Source organism: Clinocottus analis, unplaced genomic scaffold, assembly GCF_023055335.1.
Source record: "Clinocottus analis isolate CAN_PGR_092001 unplaced genomic scaffold, fCliAna1.0.p SCAF_20, whole genome shotgun sequence".
Classification (NCBI taxonomy): Eukaryota; Metazoa; Chordata; class Actinopteri; order Perciformes; family Cottidae; genus Clinocottus; species Clinocottus analis.
The window spans coordinates 12705430-12726703 of record NW_027175932.1 but is presented as its reverse complement, the minus strand read 5'-3'; the positions used below and the strand labels follow the sequence as shown (position 1 = coordinate 12726703).

Sequence of the window (21274 nt, the reverse complement as noted above, 5' to 3'; positions counted from 1 at the left end):
TCTGTCGGCGTGTCTGTGACACGAGAGAGTAATTGCAGGCGCGTACGTTGCGTGTTGCTACTATGTTTGGCTCATTTACAAACACATTTTTGTCCTTTGTTGTCCACCGGCCAAATGGCGAGTGTATGTTTATGTATTACCAGCCACTCCATAGATTACCATTGCTTGCAAAATCTACCTGCATTTCTTTAAAAGCATTCGACTGGTACTCTGGTGCTATTCTAATCCAACATAATCACATATGTTGATTTAACAGTCTAGCAGACGAGTTGGAGGCGTCTCCCACTGTGAAACATATGCCAAGTCTTTAAATATTCATTCTATTCGTTCGTTTGTATATAATTTATTATTTTTGTCTTGCATGAACCAGAATGCCTCTTCTGGAGTTAAATGTTGCCAGACTTAATGGTGTACACACAAACTGTAACTTAGACCCGTTATAGTTTTGTTGTAGGCAGCTGTAATCTATCCATTTCTGGTCGGGGGGGAGGAACTGTTGATGCATGTTAAAACATCTCAAGACATATTACACATGGTTCTGCAACAGAATGCAGCTGCAAGCTGCAGTTTGTGGTCACGCTCTGTGGTCTTAGTTGAGATGCAGCTATTATTTTTCATGTAGGCCACATGGTGACTCAAAATACTATGACCTCAGATTTCTTCGTCTTAATGACTTGCATATGGCTGCGGAACAGATAAAGTCACATCTGCGAGATGCGACAAAAGACACTAAAATGTGACATTTAAGAGGCACCGTGCTTACGGCATGCTGTGTATCCTCGTGTACCGGCTGGTAGCACACAGGCAACTCATCAAAACTCAATTCTACACCTCAACTGTTGGCTGGAAACCTTTCAGGGTATGTTTTTAATATGGTTCAAGGCTTTTATTCTGAGTAACACACTCATGTTGCTGAAATCGAAGTGGCATATTATGTTCCAGATATGCAATATCTTTATTGCATATCACACTTAAATCGACAATGATTTATGATCTGATTTGTTTAAGGGCTTATTAGGACTTACTGCAAGTTGGGGAGAATATTGTTCTTCATACAAATATTTTCCCACTGCTTTAATCTAATATTACAATGTAGTCCGATGTGCTACAGTACCATTACTGCATTATGTGTCCAATAGTTAGTACACCAGAGCTCTGATGTACAATAGTACACCACAATAGTACACCAGAGCACATGAATACGGAGTAGCCAGTCCGATGGTGATGGTGGTACAGTGAAATATTGTGAAGCGGATCTAGGCTTCTTATGCATTTCTCAGTCAACACAGTTTGTTGATGGTTATTAATTTTTAAAACCACACCTATAAGAATCTGAGATCTCATTGAACATACCAGGAATTTTACTCTGTGAAAGGAGCATAACAATAAACAGACATAGAATGAAACAATACAAAAACAATTAATATAACAGATAAATATAATGAATAGCAAACCGATAACATTACTTTAGAACAAGTATATTTTGTAGTCGTTTGTGAACATCCTGGATGAAGCCGGTTCAAAGTATTCCTGTCATTCTGCAGGGAGGGAGGGGGAAAACCTTTTTTTTCCCAAATAAAACTCGCACACTGCACATCACTTGTGAGTAACTGTTTGGAGGGTAAGAAGGTGAGGCCAGTTAAGACCATGTGGCTCTCACCGATACCATCCTCCTAGAGCAAAGCCGCTGAGAGAGCAACTTGTGCCAGTAGACGGGCCCCGGTTACATCTCCGCCGACAGTTCCAGCGTGAAGAGAAAATACAAATTTAGCTGGTTTTCTCTTTTCAGAGCTCCTTTTTATTTTTGTAACCGAAAGTCCAAACTAATGACTTCTATTTTAACGGGACACACATTTTATTTCATGCTAATTCATAGTTGTTTTTTTTCTCTCTCCCACAGCCGACAGTTACCCCGCCCCCCGTCTCCCAGCCCTCTCCGGGCGGTAACCACAGCCCGCACCCTTCAGCACAGCTGAGCCCCACGGCGCCGCTGGAGCCGAGCAGGATGGCCGGGCAAAACTTCAAGTGTCTGTGGCAGTCCTGTAAACGGTACGCGCCAGAGGCCCTCCATCGTAACCGTCCTCGGGCCGAGCCGCTGTCCAGCGTCCGCTGATAACGTGTCCTTTTCTTCTGTAGGTGGTTCGAAACTCCGTCGCGGGTGTTTTACCACGCTGCGACGCAACACGGCGGGAAAGGCCTGTACGGAGGGCATTGTCAATGGGAGGGCTGTGAACCTTTTCCCCGGCAGAGACTGTCCTTCATCACACATCTACAGGTGAGACTCCCTCGTCCTCCTCTGTGGCTGGTCCGACAGGGAATCACTTTTTCTAGTCAGCATGAGACTAACAAGCCGTTTCTTCCAGGATAAGCACTGTTCTCGAGAAGCTTTGCTGGCTGGACTCAAACTAGAGGAGCAGCAGGCGCAAAGTCCCAATCAGACTTCTTCCCAGTGAGTACACCTTTCTTTCTCCACCTCGATGCCTGAGAACTACACAAACCAGAAATACTGCATGTAAATATCTGTGAGAAGCGTTGTACCGGTGTTTGACCAATAACCTTCATGACGTGTGCTTGATGTGTTCTAAAGGACTCCGCCAGCGGCAGGCAGCACTCCGACACCGCGAGCACCGAAAGCAATCGTGAATCACCCGAGCGCAGCTCTCATGGCCCTCCGCAGAGGCTCTCGAAACCTGGTCTTCAGGGACTTCACTGTGAGTAGAACAAGGCCGACGCCCCGCCCCCTCCTCTTCCTCTCTCTCCCCTGAACTTCCTTGAAACTCACAGTGCACACACACTTTAGTATGACTCGTATGAAAGCCCTCCGGTGGACCTAAGCAGCTTTCGAAGCTTTTTTATTTTTAAATCCCACTGTTTCCTCCACTTCTTGGTGGTTACACAGGCTTGGGGATGAGTGGAAATGCTGTGTGGGGGAGAGAATTTGGTCATTTGCGGGTCTTTGTTCGGCTGGAATCTGCACAAAAGTAAACCGTTAGAAACCTCCATGAGACTGTTTATCCTGCACAGGTTTAGAACGACATAGTTCTGCATATCATGACATTATCTACTGTAAAGAATACTTGTTTGTCAGTGATATACATTTTTTGGGATAAAACCAGAACACTTATCTTGTTGCCATGTCACTATTACTACATTGCCTTCTACTGCCACTCCCCCTTATCCTCTCATCTTTCAAAGTGAACCCATGAATATTGTTGTTTTTTGACTCTCCCAGGATGAAAAAGAGGGACCAGTGACCAAACACATACGACTAACTGCTGCCTTAACGTTGAAGAACATCGCCAAGTACTCGGACTGTGGTCGCATGTAAGTGTCCTTCTGGCTTTTAGAAATGTTGAATGAAACCTGCTGATGTTTGTTCCTTCACCTTGTGACCAGTCGGATGTCAAAAATACGTTATGTTGAGCTTAAATCTTCCATAAATTGTGTCTGAGTGGATTCACCCAGTTATAAGTTTTGTACTGGAGTGCATTCTGTTGTTTGCTGTGTCACTGTTTCAGTTTTTCATCGCTTGTGTTGTGTCCTCCTTTCTCCCCTCGTCTCTCAGGTTGGTAAAGAGGCATGAGACACACCTCTCCGTGCTCGCGTTAAGTAACATGGAGGTTTCCACCACGCTCGCCAAATGCCTTTACGAACTGACGCGCTCGCTCCAGGCTTAAGGCCCAAAAAAAGGATGACCTCGACACCACCCGTCTCCTGAGACGAGAGGAGGAAGCCGCCGCCGATGAGCCGTAGCGTGTCTGCAGGGGGAGCGCAGGAACCGGAACGAAGACCCTCCTTCTGCCGCGCCTCTCATCCCTCACCTTCTTCCTCGCCAACCTGTGTTCTAACCCCCCGCTCTCCCCCATCCACACACACACACAAAAAAACTGCCACGGGGTCTTCCACCAGCTGCCCACCAGGGGGGGCTCTGTAAAACTGCTTCCCCACGGGACTCAAAACGACAAAACCCCAAACATGAGCACATTTTTGTTTCAGTTACTTTGTTATTTTTCCTCGTGAACCGATGTGTGCGTTGGAGTGAGTGGCGGTCGACTGAAGAACACGGATGGGCGGCGAGAGGGGGAGGGGACTATCGTAGGCGTCCCACAGGGTCGGGTGGAGGAGGACTCAGCTGGCAACTGGCACAGATGATTTTTTTTTCTTTCTTTAGAAACTTGGTAGCTTGGTTTTCTTACTTGAGTCAATATATTTTCACTTATTTATTATTGAAATGAATACCATTACAATTAATGAAAAAGAATCTTGTAAATATGTTGTGAATATATATAAAGAAGATCCTCTTTCATGCCGATGCAGCCACTGGAGAACTTGCTCTGTGGAGTAATAGAAGCATTACTTTGGTAGAATTGAATAAAGTAGTATGTTTTCGTTTGTTGCTTTTTTATGATCCCTGGTCACTTGTATCTAATGTGATTCTATACTCAGCAGTGGATGAATGTACTTAAAAACCTGTAAATAATTCTGCAAAGGTACTGATGCTGTAAAGCTTAGGGAGGGGGTAAAAACAGTTTTTTGTGAAACTGTGACATTTTTTGTATTATAATACCTTGTAGAACTCATTTGCTGGCTGAAAGAGTATGGAATAATATATCTCATGTCATTTTGTAGAAGAAAAAAAATATTGAAGGTATTCTCTTCCCTTCCTCTTCCCTCACACGCCCTCCCCTCAACACGCACACACAAGTAACATATATCCACTGTAAGCGTTTTGTCATTGTACGGGCCACAGTGCGCGTACCAAAATTTTTTTGTATTTGTAAATTGGTTTAAATACATGGAGTTTTTATACAGGTTTTCTCCTGTGTTCTTTGCTTTACGTGCAGGTATGATATTTTCTTCACTACTTTTTTCTATCTTAATATAGTGTGGAGTTTTATTGTACTATTTTTTCATTCTTAATACCATGCCACATTCCGGCTCACGTCCTCAGACTGTCCTCTCTACCGTGTGTTGTGTAACATTTATGACTGCCTGTCGTATTAGCATCTGACCGGGTGACCCAACCATCCTCATTTCTGCGGTGTCAGTAGGATGTGTGACTATACATAGACCTAACAGTCTGTTAGAGATTGGCTTTATTTACTTTGGTGACTGTTTATAGTTTTTAAATAAAACACTGAACATTTTGCTTTGGTTTTTACGCTTGTTTCTTTGTGCCACCACCACCAGTTTCTGCCACTTTACTGTCACTCAAAGCGTATGCAGCCGTCTAAGTAGAGCATAAAAACATAAAAACCATGTATTTGTGCAAATTATCTTTATTTTTTCAATAAGGCCTTAACAACTGTTGCGATTGACAATGCATAAGAAGAGATTTGCTTTCTGAACAATAAATATTCACAAATAGTTCAAACTAAAAGAAAAGGGTAAACGGTCAAAATAATTAGCTAAAGATTTTTGATAAACGCTTTTCATCCATTACTTAAAACTATTAAAATGTGTGTTTTTATCTTTAGCCAACAATGTATAAACAGTTGTTATAGTTAGCTAAAGGTAGCGTAATGGTTACATGGTTATAGTTAGCTAGAAGTCATTGCTATATGGGTGTAATGTTTAGCGTAGTGTAATCGTTTAAATGTTGCTATAGTTAGCTTAAAGTAATGGATAGTTTCCTTAGCTAAAAGTAATTGATAAATGGTTGTAATTAGCTATTAATGGGTAATCTTGTAAAAGCTAGCTGACGGTAGCGTAATGGCTTCAGAGGTTTAATAGATAGCAACAAGTAATGGATGGGTAGGAATAATATTTAGCTTTGGCTAAGAGTTGTTAAAGTTTGTTTATCTAAAAGTAATTGGATAAATGTATTAATTAGATAAATGTCTGAACTGTTTGCTAAAAGTATTGTCTAAATGGTTGAAACATCCAGCCTTTGTCATTCCAGTGGTAGTTATTCCGTTAGCAACGTTGAACAGTTCATTTTATTACAAAAAGTATTGTATGAAAAGGCGCTTTTACAAACATTTTTGAAACAAATTCAAATGACCATGTTTGGAGTTCGTCCAACGGGGCATTCTGATCAAAAAGACCGGGACCTACTGGTGGAGAGACTCTGACTGAGACGTTGCCAGGATTCATCACAGCTCCCCGTGTTGTGAGCTGAATAAGAGACGGCTGAACAGATGCCAGAGCTTTTAATATTCAGCACTCAGTTTTCATGGTTGCTAGTCGGGACTTCAAACCGGCCTCTTGTCTGATATAACCGAACAAGCTCCATTTGCTGGCAAGCTGATCCTTTTGTTCTGCTTAACCACTGGACGCTTTCCTTTGGCTTGTTCCCTTCAACGTAATTGAATTGTTAATGACTTTACTGAGCGCTCCACTTCCCACAGCTCCCAAAACATACTTTGTGCTTAATCTTACATTACAGAGAACTTTCAGAATTCATCAAAAGACTCCACAGTCTCACATTTTGTCCGCCCTTGAAGCACAGTGAGAGACACTGATGTTGGTTTATTTTGGCCTCCGTCTTGGATTGAGGTTTTTGCATTCAAAAGGTTCAGGGAATCTGATCTCTGCTGAGGTTTGGGTTAAAATAGATAGTGTCCTGTTTTTAGTCATGATAGCTATCATGCTTATTTAAACAACTGTAGATATAAGACGTGGCTTGTGTCTGCATGAAACCCTTGCGTTAAATAATGGATTAAATACAGACTTGTTGTAATAGTGCACTATTTCACATTGAGTTGGCTTGAGTCTATTAGATTGTTCCCCAAAGTAATGACAGTATGACAGTGAGCAGCATGCACAATACCAGGACTGTGAAACTGAAGCAGCGAAATGGAATTAAACCAACATTAACGTTATTATTTACACCTGTGCTTCTGCAGCACCATCTAAACTAAACTATCAACATTCTGATGCCAAGACATCACTCTCGTCAGTTATGTTTAAGTGTTGCAGGGAGAGTGACGCTGAGCCCGCATGCATAAGAGAGAAGCACCCATAATAAGGGAAGTGTCATTACGTCACTGTGACGGCACTCTAAATTTTGCATTTATGCCAGACTTTAGTGCTGATTTTATCAAAGGGAATGGAGCGGGCATGGCAGATCCCACTACAACCCATCATATGTGTGTTGTTTTCTCCTTCGACTGAAAAATACTTTTTCAAATAAAACATTGGGTGATGTTGATGTTCGGTAACACGTATGTAGAGTTTGCCTTAGGGATTCACATACATATGTATAAAGGTTCAGGTTCATATCGGTATAATGTTATAACATTTGGTGATTGCGGCCACCCCCTGACAATAGTATAAAGAACTGCCTGATATAAGTCATATTAATATAAATAACCGCTTGATGTTTGGTTAGTTATTGATATCATAAATTCTCTATTACAATTAAATGTGTGCACTGACTTGGCACCAATGTGAGTTCTGCATGTAGAGACACAATCTCTTCTTTTATACTTTCCTTCGCACGAGTGCAAGACCCTGAAATCAAAGCAGCTAAATGGAATTCAGCTATCAGTCATTTTATTATTTAAAATGAATGCATTTAAAAACCGACCAACAGTGCGGATGATGTCCCTCATCAGCAACTTATCCGGCACATAAATCAACAAACAAAGCCAGTCGGTCAAGTCCAGTCGACTTTAACCAAGTGGAACTTGAATCTAGTCTTTGGCGACTCGGTCACCTGTTGCTGCTTTTCTTTGTACTGTAAATAGCAGCAGAGGGATAAATCCACTCTGCGCTGTAACGCGCGGTGGTTCCGCTAGGGGGCGCCAGCGGCACCAACTCTCAGCCAGACCGCGAGACATGTGGCTGAGACTTTCAGAAAGCTGCGCTCCGTTTTTAGCGAAACACATCTCCCGGATAGTGCGCGTCGTCAGAATTTCATAGCACTAGCTTGGACGCTAACACCAGTCTACTAGGTGCAAAGCAGCTGCAGCAGCGCTTAAAGGTGAGTAACGACACTTGCTGCTAGCTAACTGCAGCTAACGCTAACTGCAGCTAGCTGCGAGCGAGCTGCAAACGACGTAAGCAGGTGCTGTTGTTCAAAGCAGCTACATAGCTTCCAGCTACACTCGCTTGCCGCTAACTAGCTCGCTAGCTAACTTGTGACCTTCAATGTAATTATCGAGGCTAATATTAGAAACTATTTAGCCATGTTTGCTTCCGTGCTAACAACAACCAGCTAGCCCATATGTAGCTGTGTTTTTAGCTAGCAATAGCTATCTGGCTAACCATCAACAATCATGTTGTCATCGTCGTGTTGGCACTGGTTGATCAAGTTGGTGCTAATTTTGTCTCTCTGGGAGCCAGGCCGTGCTGGATCCGAGCAGCAAACCGCTTTCACGAGTTTCTGCTCATCAACTCATTTGATTCTCAGCCACACCAATCGCCCAATTCAGCGTAAACTGACATGATAATGTTAGCTGACGTCAGGCTCACTCTTGGTTGAGGCTCAAGTGTTCGATGCACAAGTTGAAATGGCAGCGCGTGCACAAGGCTCGTGTCTAGTGGTCCGCGTTGACGTGGTTTATTTAATGTGATTGTTAATGAAACGTGAGGGCTTTCCCAACACCGAGGCTCTGTTGAAAAGGTTTCCCTTTACACGAGTTCAATCTAAAATCGCCCCAATTAAAGAGGCAAAAACACAAGACTGGTTCCGGATCAGATGTGTCACGCCTTCGTAAAAGTCTGACTGACTTCTAGATCTAGGTGAGTTCACTGTGGCTTGAAGGTAAATAACAGTCAAGTTTGTATTCTGGACGTTCAAGCATGTGAAACATAACTGAAATAGGATCTATATATGGGTTTTAGGCCACTGTTATCTGAACAAAGAGCAAGTCAAATATAATAACAAATATTTCACTTAAGAGCTTTGACTGACTGCAACCAACAATACTTTCCATTATTTCCATTGATATATTTGGTCAATCTTCTGTGTAATCAATTAAGTGTTTGATTCTTAAAAGTATTACAATTATTTCTTTCTAAATTTGAGAAACTTATTGCCAACATATATTTTTCCCACGTAGAAGCCTACTTGACTGTTTTTCAAGTGCAAATTAGAGGTTAACAGTTAAAAAAAAATTAAGATATACTACTAGTTTGCAGCAGGAAATAAATAAAAGTGATTAATGGCTAAATATACTAATGATGGTTAAGATATATATTGTCAGCCATTTCTTGAGCTGCAAAGTTTTAGGACACACTGTTGCCAGAAATATGCATCAAAGGTTTTAAATGAAGTGGAGGATTACTTTCTGCAGCCGCCAGATGTGTGATACTGAAAATGAGAGGATTTCTGACTCTCCTAAACTTCCTTTTTCCATTTGAGAAGGTGACATTAGCTGTATCATCGTCATTAGCGAAAGTGTTGTTTTTTTGTGTGCGTATGAGCTGTGCCGTAAGCTCTCCACACAAACACCTAGCACACTGGCTAGCTATTGCACAGGTAACGTCCAGGTGGTGCTTCTGCTGTTCGAGGAAAATGAACACAAACAGTTCAGCAGTCAAATTTGCGCAGATGATGCGAGGCGAAAGTTGGTTTCGCTTTCTGTCCGACCACAGCTTTACATCTACAAGCTCAATTTGTTATGTGTGAAAACTGAGACTAAATTAGGCTGAATGTTGTTTCTGCAATGCGGGGTTTGTGGCATAAACCTGATTTTTTTTTTTTGTTACTCTGGATGCTAGAGCTGGACAATTTATTCATAACATCCATCAATTTTCTGCTGCTTCATCCTGGTCTGGGTTGCCGAGGCAGCTACTTTTGCAAAGTCTATTGTTTTGTCAGTAGTATATTTGACTTTGTGACTCAGTCACGGAAGCAGTTGTGTTATGTCCTCATCTAAAACAGAATATCACAACACACGTCGTCATACAACTCCTCAGTAAGTTGTGAAGATGATGTCAGCATTGCAAACCACTAGCCCTCGGAAATTAAAACATGCCAATTGAGCACTTTCAAGTCACTAAAACAAATTGGTCTTTCGTCGTATTTTATTTTGTGTCTTGCTGCTGTTACATTTTACTTGAAACAACGACCCCTTCATCTCTATCTTCTCTCCTCCTGTGTGTTGTAGTGGTGATCAGGACAGCCCGGGGCGGAGATGACTGGAGCTGGAAGTGGTGAGACTTGACTCGGCACAATTATGTTCTAGATCAAATGTTGCGATGATGTGTTGTGGTATGTATGCATGACCAGCATGACCCGATAGTCCGAGTAAATCCACGCATCCTGACATTGTAAAACCTTTATCTTAGTGCCGAGTGGATGAATAATTAAAAACCCTGTGTTTGTGTGTGTTCAGGCGGCCAGGGCCCGCCGGATGGGTCGGACGCTGAGGAGGCAGAGAGGTGTCCGATCTGCCTGGGCGTCCTGGCTGGAGGCGAGCTGGCCATGCCCGACAGCTGCTGCCACGTCTTCTGCCTCAGATGTCTCCTCACATGGGCAGAGGTGACGCTCAGTGCAGCTCTATTCCATTTTTTTTAATTTGATGAAATTTGTGATAGTGTAGATATGAAATAGTGATTTAAAAAGTGAATTACAGGGCCAGTTTGGATTTGAGAATATAATCTCGATGGGTGTTAAAAACAGTTCAGGACTCCTCTAGGTGGCTTATAAACTTGTTTGAAATATGAGTTTATGCAGTTTATTGAACTAGTAAGCTCATTCTTGCATCTAAATTATGAAGATTTTTTTCAGGACGTAATCAATGTTTTTGAGTTTTTAAGCTCATTTACTGAAATTGGCCTTGCACCAAAAAACATTATTACATTTTTATGCTAAAAATAAAACGTTGTTTCCTCCAGAATATCATTTATTTCAGACTGGAAGAGCCTCTAAAGCATTTATACCAGCCTGAAGTGTTTTTTTTAAATGTTTGATCCTTGTTTTATTCACGTTACAGTTGCAGAGGGCTCCTTCCTGCCCGGTGGACAGAAGACCTTTCACAAACGTTTACAGATGGGACGGGAATCTCAGCTGTGTGCAGGTCAGTCCCCCTGCGTTGTCTCTCTCAGGGCAGAGGATATCACGGCTGCTTGTGCCTTCAAAAGAGTCCATGTGCTGCTTATTCTGTCTTTTCTCAATCCAACACAGTAAACCCAAGGAAACCCATCTGAAAGTCATTTTGGCGCCTGTTTTTGGGCATTCACGTGTCTGCATGCTATTTGTAATCTGGCTCTGTACACACAGAACTAGATTGTACTGGTAGTTCACAGGCTGGGCGGTTGGTCCCTGCTGTTACGTCAATCAATAGACGAGTGGTTCTCTCAAATGCAGGGCCACTGCGGTCACGCGGGGGACATTACTGTGTATTTTATCCTGTACCTTTGTGGTGTCATAAGCTGCTGCGTTGTGCGGATGAACTGCAGATGAACTGCAGATGAACTGTACACAAGAGGTCGTTACCTAGCCCCGCCCACTGCCTCAGTCTCTCTACGTGCACACACATGTATCACGCGTACCCTGCCGCCACTTGTAGACTTGTTAATTCATCGTGGATGTCGTCATTCTCTCTCCAATGGATCACAAAAATATAAAATGAAGCCGGGTCAGTTGTTCGTCGGACCCAGAAATCCTCGACTGACCTCTGTGTGAATGAAATGTGCGTCTGTCCTCGTTGTTTTAAGGTTCCTGTGAGGAAACGAGCGACTCCCCCTGAAGCTGAGAGTTGCTGCTGTAGAAACCCCGAACAAAAAGTCTGTCTCAAGTGAGTGTGAGCCTTTTTATTTATTTATTTTTCCGTCCGATCATAAAGTTAGTATTTGTATCAAAGGTCTTTACAGAGATTATATAAATGACTTAATGATATCTACTTAATCAATAATTAATCAGGTGATGAGGTGTAAAATTGTGTGTCATCCGGATTTTGTGGACTATGAAATCAACTTGAACTATTTGAACGTTTTCTTTTCAGAAGCAAGCCGGCAAGAAGATTGAGACGGCAAAAGGTGGAGAGGACGGCAGACGGCAAAACAAAAGGACTTGTGAGGAAATGTATGTTCCCATAACTTCTCTTCCTCCAGATGTATGGACAGCCGACTCATTTTGTAAACACGGTATAACAGTCTGTAAATGTCTTTTCCCAGGTAACGAGGATGACCCCTCCTCACTGTGCAGAAAAAAGGTGTTTTCATGAGTTCCTTTGTCGTCGTCTCATGTCTCCAGTGTTTGTGTGTTGTGAATGAGACCTCAGAGTTCAGTCTCATCGGTGTTTGTGTTTTCTCCAGGTGAGAGGAACCGAGTGCTGCACTTGGTCACCGTCTCCCTGTGTGTCAGTAACGACGTCGACTCAGGACATGTGAGTCACGCTTCCCTCTGTGACGAATTATAACGTAATGACGAATTATGACAAGTGCAGTTAAACACTGTGTAAAGGAACAAAACGATTCTTTGATGTGCCAATTATCTGTCTGACTAGTTGCTTGGCTTACTAGTTTCAAGCATTTCACCGTAGAGAATTGCAGTAGCCTAATTTACAGAGAGGGCAAAGGGTCAGGGCAACATTTCCAGAAAGCCCCCTGCTGGAGTACAAGCCACATTACTTCAAATGGTCTAATTAAAACGCCTAATTCAAACATTTAATAGCAATTGTATTTATCCAATCAGAATCAGAACCATTTATTGCCGTGTATGTTCTCACATACAAGTAATTTGTTCTGGCAGGTGATGCGTAACATTTAACAATAAGCATTTGATGATAAACAAGGTGCAATAATGGGAGCAATATTTACAAGTTAAATATACAATTCTACAGTAGAATATATAATTACAATAAAGTGCACACACGACAGTACCTAAGATGAAATGTTAGTGTAGTGTGAAGGTGTAAAGGTAAACTTGGTTTTACATATTGACATCATTTAAGCAAACGGAGTAAATCAGCATCATCTAGTTGAGGAGGGATGTGAGATTTGTGTTGACTTTAATGTTGCAGCGAGAGTCTAAGTGGTTTGGCTTCAAAGCAGTTTGGATTATTTGAAGGTGGGTCGTGTGAGGCACTCATCCAAACCGTAGATGGCGGTCAGCACGCCCCCTCGAGGAACAGACAGCACGGGCAAAACAATGTACCGCTGTAAAAACGGGCAGCAGCAACACAAACAAGTCAATAAATCAGTATCAGTTCAAATGTACACTAAATAGATTTTCATACCTTCCACCAGCGAGCCCTTTCTGACGGGAAACTGAAGCCGTCATCTCTGCTCTCTTCAAAGCGACCAGACTCCTTTGACAAAAACAGTCGTTGCACCACAGAACACAGAAGTGGTTGTTCTTCCGCTGACTCGCTCAGTTAGTTTGTGTCATTGTGTGACTTTGGTAATTCAAAGCGGTTCGTTTGCATTCGCCAAAGTGACACAATAACAGGCAAACTATCCGATCCAGACAATGGATTAATGGAGTCTGCTGTCTTTTGAAGAGAGCGGAGGTTCCTGCTTCAGTTCCTTGTTGACCACCATCCACTGCAGCTAAAACAATAACCATGGATAAGTCCCTCAAACAGTCCCGCTTCAAACAACCTATCCCTTTTAACTCTTGGAGGTGCTTCATTAAAAACTCTGCTCTTGGTTTCCTTCTCGTGCAGTGCAGAGCCTGTGTGGGTGGCCGAGGACATACCATACGACACCGGGTTCAAACACTGCAAACCCCAGGCGCAAGACTGTCCGTGGCTTTCTCCTGCTGCTTCCATCCCTGTTCACGGCACCTCAAGGTAGGAAAACCCCAACTGACCATTTTTAATGCTTCGACTGCCCCGTCTGTGACCGTGAAGCTCCCTCCAAGGCCATGTTCACACCAAACACGCTGGAAGCCTGTCCCCTTCACGGCCTGTCAAAGCAGTTTACTTGTTGTTTTTTAGGATTATTTTGAGGCTTTTATTGGCTTTTATTTCTTAGAGCAGCGAGAGAAAGGGAGAGGACCGTGAGGTGAAAGAGGGATGACACGCTGCATGTCCAGTTAGATCTAGGGGAAACCAAGAAAGGAGACGGATGTGTTGGAAAGAGAATTAAAGTGAACATTGCTCCACGATAATTACAAGGCTTCAATTTGACCCTGTGGTTAGCGTTGGCTGATACAGCGGCCAGAGATCGGACTGAAAATTCCACCATCAGAGCGCGCTCACTGAAATAAAAGCTTCTCCACGGTCGAGCTATTGGTGGGTTTTCTCTCGCTCAAACTGTCCAGGAGAAAAGTTGCTCAAACTCAAACTGCTAATGAAGACCAGAGCGCGCTGCTCTGTTAGCGGTGCTGTGTGTTAGCTGTGCTGTGTGTTAGCGGTGCTCTGTGTTAGCGGTGCTCTGTGTTAGCGGTGCTCTGTGTTAGCGGTGCTGTGTGTTAGCGCTGCTCTGTGTTAGCGCTGCTCTGTGTGTTAGCGCTGCTCTGTGTTAGCGCTGCTCTGTGTTAGCGCTGCTGTGTGTTAGCGCTGCTCTGTGTTAGCGCTGCTCTGTGTTAGCGGTGCTCTGTGTTAGCGGTGCTCTGTGTTAGCGGTGCTGAGCAGTTGTTACCATCAACGTGCTTCACCAAGTAAATTTGGTATTCCTGCGCGCCTTTTCACCTTTTTAAAATAATAATAAGACGTAGGACTTCTGCCTTCACTGTTTTATTTTATCAGTGTAACTGATGGCTCGGTCTCTTTGTTGTTTTGTTTACAGGCAGAGTTTCCATCCCTCTGGGTGGAACCACAGCTCTCTTCCGTCTCCCTTTACCTCCAGTTCTCCCTTTGGCCCCGGCCATTTTGGTGAGTCTCGTCTGTTGCCGGCGTTTGTTCAGATTGGAACTCATTACCTGTGTGAACAAAAGGATGAACACAAAAATAAATTCATTATTTGGACATGTATATTATTTAGACTCTGTTAATTGTTGTTTTAAGTCAGTCAAGCTTTATTATATGATATATTTGGAGGAAATTATGTTTGTTATTAAGTAGCATAACAATTGGACACAGAATCTACCTGCTCACCTGGTCACCTGGTAGATTTCTACATGATTCCTCATGAGAAATGTTTGGCAGCTTCTGGGCTCTGCTCATATGGTTTCTCTCTCACAGTGTTTCAGGGCGTCGTCTGCGCCATCACGTGTCCCAAAGGAGGGGAGAAGAGAGGCGGTCGAGCTTCGACCTCCAAAGCTCCCACCAAAGAGGCCAAGTCTCTACCGTCCAGGCGCTCTGGACGCAACAGTAAAAGCCAGGAGGAGGCTCCCGCGTCTGATCCGTCATCGCCGCCGCAGTCCAGTGCGTCAGACTCCGACTCGCCTACCGGCCAGTCCGCCATGCCGGGACGGGCGGCTAAAGCGCCGGCCAAGAGGAAGGGCAAGCGGGTGACGAACCGAAAAGCCGGCGGGAAGCGGAAAGCCCCGGCAAGGAAAAAAAAATCTGCCCAAGTCGTAAGCAGCCCGGCGGCAAGTGAGGAGGACGAGGAGGAGGAGGAAGAGGAGGAAGAAGGTGATGGATGTGACACCATGGAGAAGGAGGAGGACAAAACTGACCAGGAACAGGATTTGAACAACTCTAAGCGGCAGCAGTCTGACGACGCTGAAGGCAGCCTCAATGAAGACCACTCTGCTGATGAGCTCGGAGTTGCCGAACCCTTGAGCAACGACGTGGGACAGGACAGCGATGAGGCTCCGGAACGATCTCATGAACGAGAACCGAAATCAGACGAGGGAGACGAGGACCTGTCTTGTCCCTCGGACTCAGCTCCCTACAGCCCCGGTTTGTGCTCAGTGGGCGACCAGAGCAAGCAGGAGGAGGAGGAGGAGGAGCCAGCAAGCCCCGCCTCCTCTGGAGGAAAGGATTCTGAGACGAGGGCCTCGGCATCTCCCTCTCACTCTGAGATAAGGGCCTCACCGTCACCTTCTGACTCTGAGAAAGAGGCCTCGCCATCGCCCTCTCACTCTGAGAAAGGGGCCTCGCCCTCTCACTCTGACAATGCCCCGCTGGACAACTTGATGTCTCCGCCCTGCGACGACCAGGCAGAGCAGGATAATGACGTCAAGGAGATTTGTGCAGAAGAAGCCGACGACAAAGAATCTTTAAAAGCAGTGACGGCTGAATCGCAGGAGGATTCTCCACGTCTGGCTTCCCACTCGGCCGCAGAGTCTGAGGATAATTCGTCCGTCGCAGAACCAAAAGTCTCTGAGGACGCTGATGTTAAAACGTTTCCATCAGATCTTAAGCCTTCAGTGGTTGATGGCTCTGTGGACGGAACCAAGGATGACGGTCCATCCAAGGACGACACTAAAGTTGTCCCCATGGACTGCGGTTCACCCGTGAGCGCGCAGGCCGACAGTCCCGTTTTGGATCTGCCGAAGGAGAGTGCCGCCTCGGCCTCCGCGGAACCCGCCGGTTCCTCAAGCCACGGGGCCAAGGACGAGAGCGACAAGGAGCAACAGGAAAGAGAAAGGAGCCAAGAGAGGAAGAACGGCAAGCAGAGGCGCTCTCGCTTCCACTCCTCAACCTCTACCTGGTCGGCTAAGACGGACTCCAAGCATGAGCCGTCCAGGCGCTCGCGGTCCAGAGAGCGTGACGGCAGCCCGCCCTCCAGCCGCTCGTCCCGAGCTCGCAGCCGAGAGAAGGACCGCGACCGTGATCGGGACGGCGAGAGAGACTCTTCTAGGAGGGAACGCAGTCGCGAAAGAAGGAGGCGGCGCTCCAGGAGTCGCTCTAAGTCCAAGTCCCGGTCCAGGTCAAGATCCAGAACAAGATCCTACAGACGAGGGCCCAGCCCCGAACGGCCGGCCTCCAGAGAGCAGTCTCCCCAGAGGAAGGAGCGTCGAGGTGGCTGGAGGTCCGAGCAGGGCGGCGGGTTCGGTGTTGAGGGACGGAGGCAGGGAGGCGCTGGGCGCTCCGAAAACGGCGTGCCTACGGAAAGTTCCCCCGAACGCCAGGGCTGGTCGGAAAATCCAGACTGGGTCACGGAAAAGAGTCGCGATGCCGACGGCAAAAGCGGCGGCCCGCGCTGGGAGTCACGGGGCCGCGGGGGGTCAGAGCGCGGGCGGGGCTCAGGGCGGGGCGGCGACAACCGCTGGCAGCCCCGAAACAACTTCTCAGGTTCAGGCGGCAATTCAGGGAACGACGCGTACAGCCGCTTCAATGAAAACCGCGGCGGTGGCCGGAGGAAAGAGTCCGACTCGGGAGACAATATGGACCGGTCGGGCTGGTCATCGGCATCCAGCTGGGCCGTCAGGAGGACGCTGCCCGCTGACGTTCAGGATTATTACTCCAAGAGGGAGCGAGGAGGACCGGGAGGATGGAACCGACAAGAGGAGGAGCAGCCGGCAGCAGCAGGTCTCCGCCCGCCCTCAGTGTCTCTGTGCAGTCACTTCATCAGCACTCCAAAAACACATGCGCTCCTGCTTGAGGGAACGCAGATGACAAATAGCAAGCAACGAGTCAGCCAAACGTCCCTCTAAGATGCACGCTGTAGTCATGGCGCGGGGGATTAGTGTTCTTCTTGAGGCCTCAACTGTGGCACAAGACAAAAATGACCCTCAGGCAACTGCACTTTATTACTTTGAGAGGAATTTCTCAAGTGTGAAATGTATTGAAAGACCATCAAACGTTTTACCAGAACATCTATTTTTTTTAAACAATTTTTACTCACACTTTTATTTCCACCGTGCATTGTGTGAAGTATCTTATGCACATTTTTATCTGTGTAAATTAATTTAATAGCGCTATACATAAACAAATATACAGCACTTACAAATAGAAGCAATTCCAGCGTCCGTGCTTTAATCAACCAAGAGTTCTTAATGTCATTTCCCTTGTTCTCCAGATGCCACCAAAAGCGAGCCGTCCGCCCCGTCAGTGCCCGGTAACGCCCCGGTGCCGGTGATGAACGCGGCGCCCCCTCAGCTGAACGTCCTGCAGCATCACTACCCCATGCAGGGCCAGCGAGGAGCGCTGCCGGTCAGCTTGCAGCCCGCCGCGCCGTACGGCATGCCTCCTCAGGTCCCAGTGCACCTCCACTCTGCCGTACCGCTGCTTCAGGTCCCCGCTGCCGGCGCTCAGGGCCTCCCTCCCCCTCCCCCACCGCCTCCACCCATGCATCAAGGCGGCCAGACGGCAGCGGCTCAGCCCGACGGCTACGCGACACAGGTCGGTATATTGGGAAGTGGACAGGGCGAGTGCTGGGGATGAGATTTGACCAGTAGCATTTAAAATAAATAAAAAAAATTGAATGTACAAATACTGTTTTGTCTTGGTTCGGCCTAGATGGGGAATACAATGGTGGGTTATGGGAAACCCGGCCTTCTTCCCACCCCAAGCAAAGGTGGTGTCGCAACGGCGAGTTACGGTCAGTCGGCATACAGCCATGTTGTACCGTCCTCTACAACTCAGTACGGCCAACACAAGGCTCACGCTGACGGCTCCAAAAAGGAAAAGGTACGCTGCCGCCGTGCTGCATGTCACTCCTTCACAAAGCGCCTTTCCAGAAAATATGTCTGTGTGTTTCGGTCAATTTCTCTTTAGTAATCTTGATTTCTTCCCCTTTCTGCTTCAGAAACAACAGATCCAAGAGAGAGCTGTCAATGAGGTGAAGAACGCCATGAAACCCTATTACCAAAAGAAGGAAGTCACAAAGGAGGAGTACAAGGAGATTGTCCGTAAAGCGGTAGAGAAGGTAAATGCCTCTGCCCGTAAGCCCCTCCCCCTCAGTAGTGTTGGTCTGTGTGATGATCAATGCTGAAGTAAATGAAGAGACAGCATTGTTATTGTATTGCTGAGTAGAATTAGTTAGTACAAGTATGAATGTCTGTTTAGACGGACCTTTCCTTTCAACGTCGTCCTGTTTGACTACTTATCTCAAATACTTTAGATTTTCATGTTTCACTTTTACAAGAGACCAGGCTACCCGATGGGATTTGCCAAACGCAACACTCCCTCCGCCCGTGCATAAACTGTCTTCAAAGAGCAGAGCAGAACGGAGCGGCGAAGCGTTAGCCCGAGCTTGGATAGCATCCAGGTCCTGCTTCCCACACAGAGGGGGAATGCTGCAAAGTTGGTGTGCGAGTTGTATGCAGCGCTTCTCTTTAAATCTAGCCTGTAAGCCCACAAAGTACGGGTTATTTCTGAAGTGCCGCATAGCCTTTGAAGTACCACTGAAGGCTAGCTAGCTAGCCAGGCATGCTAACAGCGTCAGCTTGTCTTTGCTAAACACAGTGTTGAATTCAGGTCCTTCAGGACCTGCTTTTTGGGACTCTTCACTTCCAGTATCTGGTTAGCAGTAGTCTGCTCTCGTGTCTTTGGCTCAGGACGGCACCGTTCTCTACAACATCCCCATGCTCGCGGCTTTGTCGTGCGAGTCAATACTTGCTATAAATGTGACGGTTTGTTGAGCCTCGACTGCGTTTTATTTTCTCAGGTGTGTCACAGCAAGAGTGGCGAGGTGAACTCCAGTAAGGTGGCCAACCTGGTGAAGGCCTACGTGGACAAATACAAGCACGCCCGCAAGAAATGAAACCCGGCCCTGCTGCTGGCGTGGCGATGCCCTCACGGACCCATTCAGCTGCTCAAGTGCAATTTCCTCTGGCTGGAATTTAGCCTCCAAACTGAAATACAACGGAGAGCCGACATTTTCTTTTTTTGATATCTACCTTTTATTGAATGAAGATTTTTTTCTATAGATTTTCATATTTTGTTAGAAAAAGAATTACCCAATCAGAAATTGTAATGCAAGAGCCCTTTATTTTGCATAGATCATGTGACTGGGGAACTACTGTAAGATGCGCAGGAGGGGTGGAGGGTGGAGGGTGGAGGGTGGAGGGGTGGAGGGTGGGACGGTTGATACTAAAGACGCAGCGCTCCGCCATCTGCGTCAGCTCATGTCGTGGAGAGCCTCTTCCAGGGTGCCGGTACGATGAATTCCTCCTCAATGGCATCCTGATCGCATCGCTTATTAATTGAATATTGTCAACGTTCTTTTAAAAAAAAAAAATATATATTATATAATATTTCAGATGAGGCCTAGTTTAAAAAAAGACATGTGCATTGCCTTTATTAATCTCCATGGTTCAATTAAGGGCTGGAATCTGATGAGTGTGATTGTAATCAGGGCCCTGATTGGTCGAGAAGACGCTGAGCGGGATGGCCAATCAGAAGTGAGTTTGTAATGTCAGGCACAGGGGGGCAGATCATATGGAGCCCCGCCCTTGGCCTGAATGTGTATTAAATGTCAACGGGTGAACACGATCTGTGCAAAGTATCCAGAGAGTAGTGAAATAAAGTAGCTGCTTCCTGATCTGCTGTGTGTTTGTTAGAGGCCTCGCGCGAAGGGAAGAAAACATGAAGGGTGTGTGTGTGTGTGTGTGTGTGTGTGTGTGTGTGTGTGTGTGCGTGTGCGTGTGCGCAGCCAGGCAGACTACATTTATACAACATTGAGGATTAAAGATGGAAAAGCACATAAAATCTCAGGATATTTATTTATTCATCAAACATTTTGTTTGGTTATTGAAGCCGTTTAAAAAAAAAAAAGCAAATAGATGACTTGAAATGACGTCTCATCTCGTGAGGAAAGAGACTGAAAGGGAGTAAAACGTATAAAATAAATACCCACAATTGCACACAGTATATTTTTGACGTTATCATGGTAAAGTGAGATGTTGTCCTGTTTGTATTTACACCAGTTCAACCCAAAGTCTCTCACACTCAACCACTTGACAGGTGACGTCAGAAAGCCCCTCAGGGTTCAGGTTTAAGGCCTGAGGGGCCACACTGGGATCGGGCCCTTGTCCCTTCTGTGATGTTTCTGCTCCACACTTCCCAAAAACCATCTTTAAAACAATGTGTTTTCTTTGTCTTTAAAGCACAATGGGTCCCCCTTACTATCTGCAAGTAAAAACACACTGTGCAAAGTGAATGTACAGTAGTTTGGAGCACGAGTATACAGTATTAGTCAGATAAAACCATGTAAAGAATACACTTGTTCACGAGGGGGCAGCACAACTCATCGGCTCAGCTGCTCACACATCCAGAGGGAAACGTGCATTTGGAGTTTCTGCCGTCCAGGTGAGTTCAATGTTTCACTGTTTCGTTGCTGCGCGTTGGACTAATGCATCACAGCGGTGAGTCAGACCCGACGGGTCGATAATCTGCGGGATTAGAAAATGGGGGAATTATATCCTGAATAACTAGGAATACACCGGTTTTCTCTTGAGACACTTTGGCATGTCACACTAGTAAAAGCGCGTAGACATAATTACAGAGTGGCTGAATTTAGGTTAATTGATCCGTTCACGCTGCTGTAGTTTACAGGGACACTTGAATGCAACTGAACCGTCATAACAACACCTGTGCTT

General features: G+C 45.6%; 2 protein-coding genes across 4 annotated transcripts in view; both read left to right on the top strand.

Annotated features, from left to right (window-relative positions):
- The window catches only part of arid2 (AT-rich interactive domain 2), a 33850-nt gene extending 28701 nt beyond the window's left edge, over positions 1-5149 (top strand). For all 3 annotated transcript variants that reach the window (XM_068586381.1, XM_068586379.1, XM_068586380.1), the window contains exons 17-22: positions 1901-2049; positions 2137-2275; positions 2364-2449; positions 2588-2711; positions 3233-3324; positions 3566-5149. In XM_068586381.1, coding sequence (XP_068442482.1) covers positions 1901-2049; positions 2137-2275; positions 2364-2449; positions 2588-2711; positions 3233-3324; positions 3566-3677 — 702 coding nt within the window. In that variant the 3' untranslated portion in view covers positions 3678-5149. The remainder of the gene's footprint in view (positions 1-1900; positions 2050-2136; positions 2276-2363; positions 2450-2587; positions 2712-3232; positions 3325-3565) is intronic.
- Positions 5150-7767: 2618 nt separating this feature from the next.
- On the top strand, positions 7768-19710 carry scaf11 (SR-related CTD-associated factor 11). Its single transcript, XM_068586982.1, has 15 exons — positions 7768-7927; positions 10059-10104; positions 10287-10432; positions 10887-10970; positions 11611-11690; positions 11898-11977; positions 12070-12107; positions 12211-12281; positions 13563-13688; positions 14629-14714; positions 15024-17261; positions 17752-18074; positions 18192-18362; positions 18481-18600; positions 19342-19710. The coding sequence occupies exons 2-15, from the start codon at positions 10086-10088 to the stop codon at positions 19435-19437; spliced, it is 3678 nt and encodes a 1225-aa protein (XP_068443083.1). The 5' UTR covers positions 7768-7927; positions 10059-10085; the 3' UTR covers positions 19438-19710.
- Positions 19711-21274: the final 1564 nt, after the last annotated feature.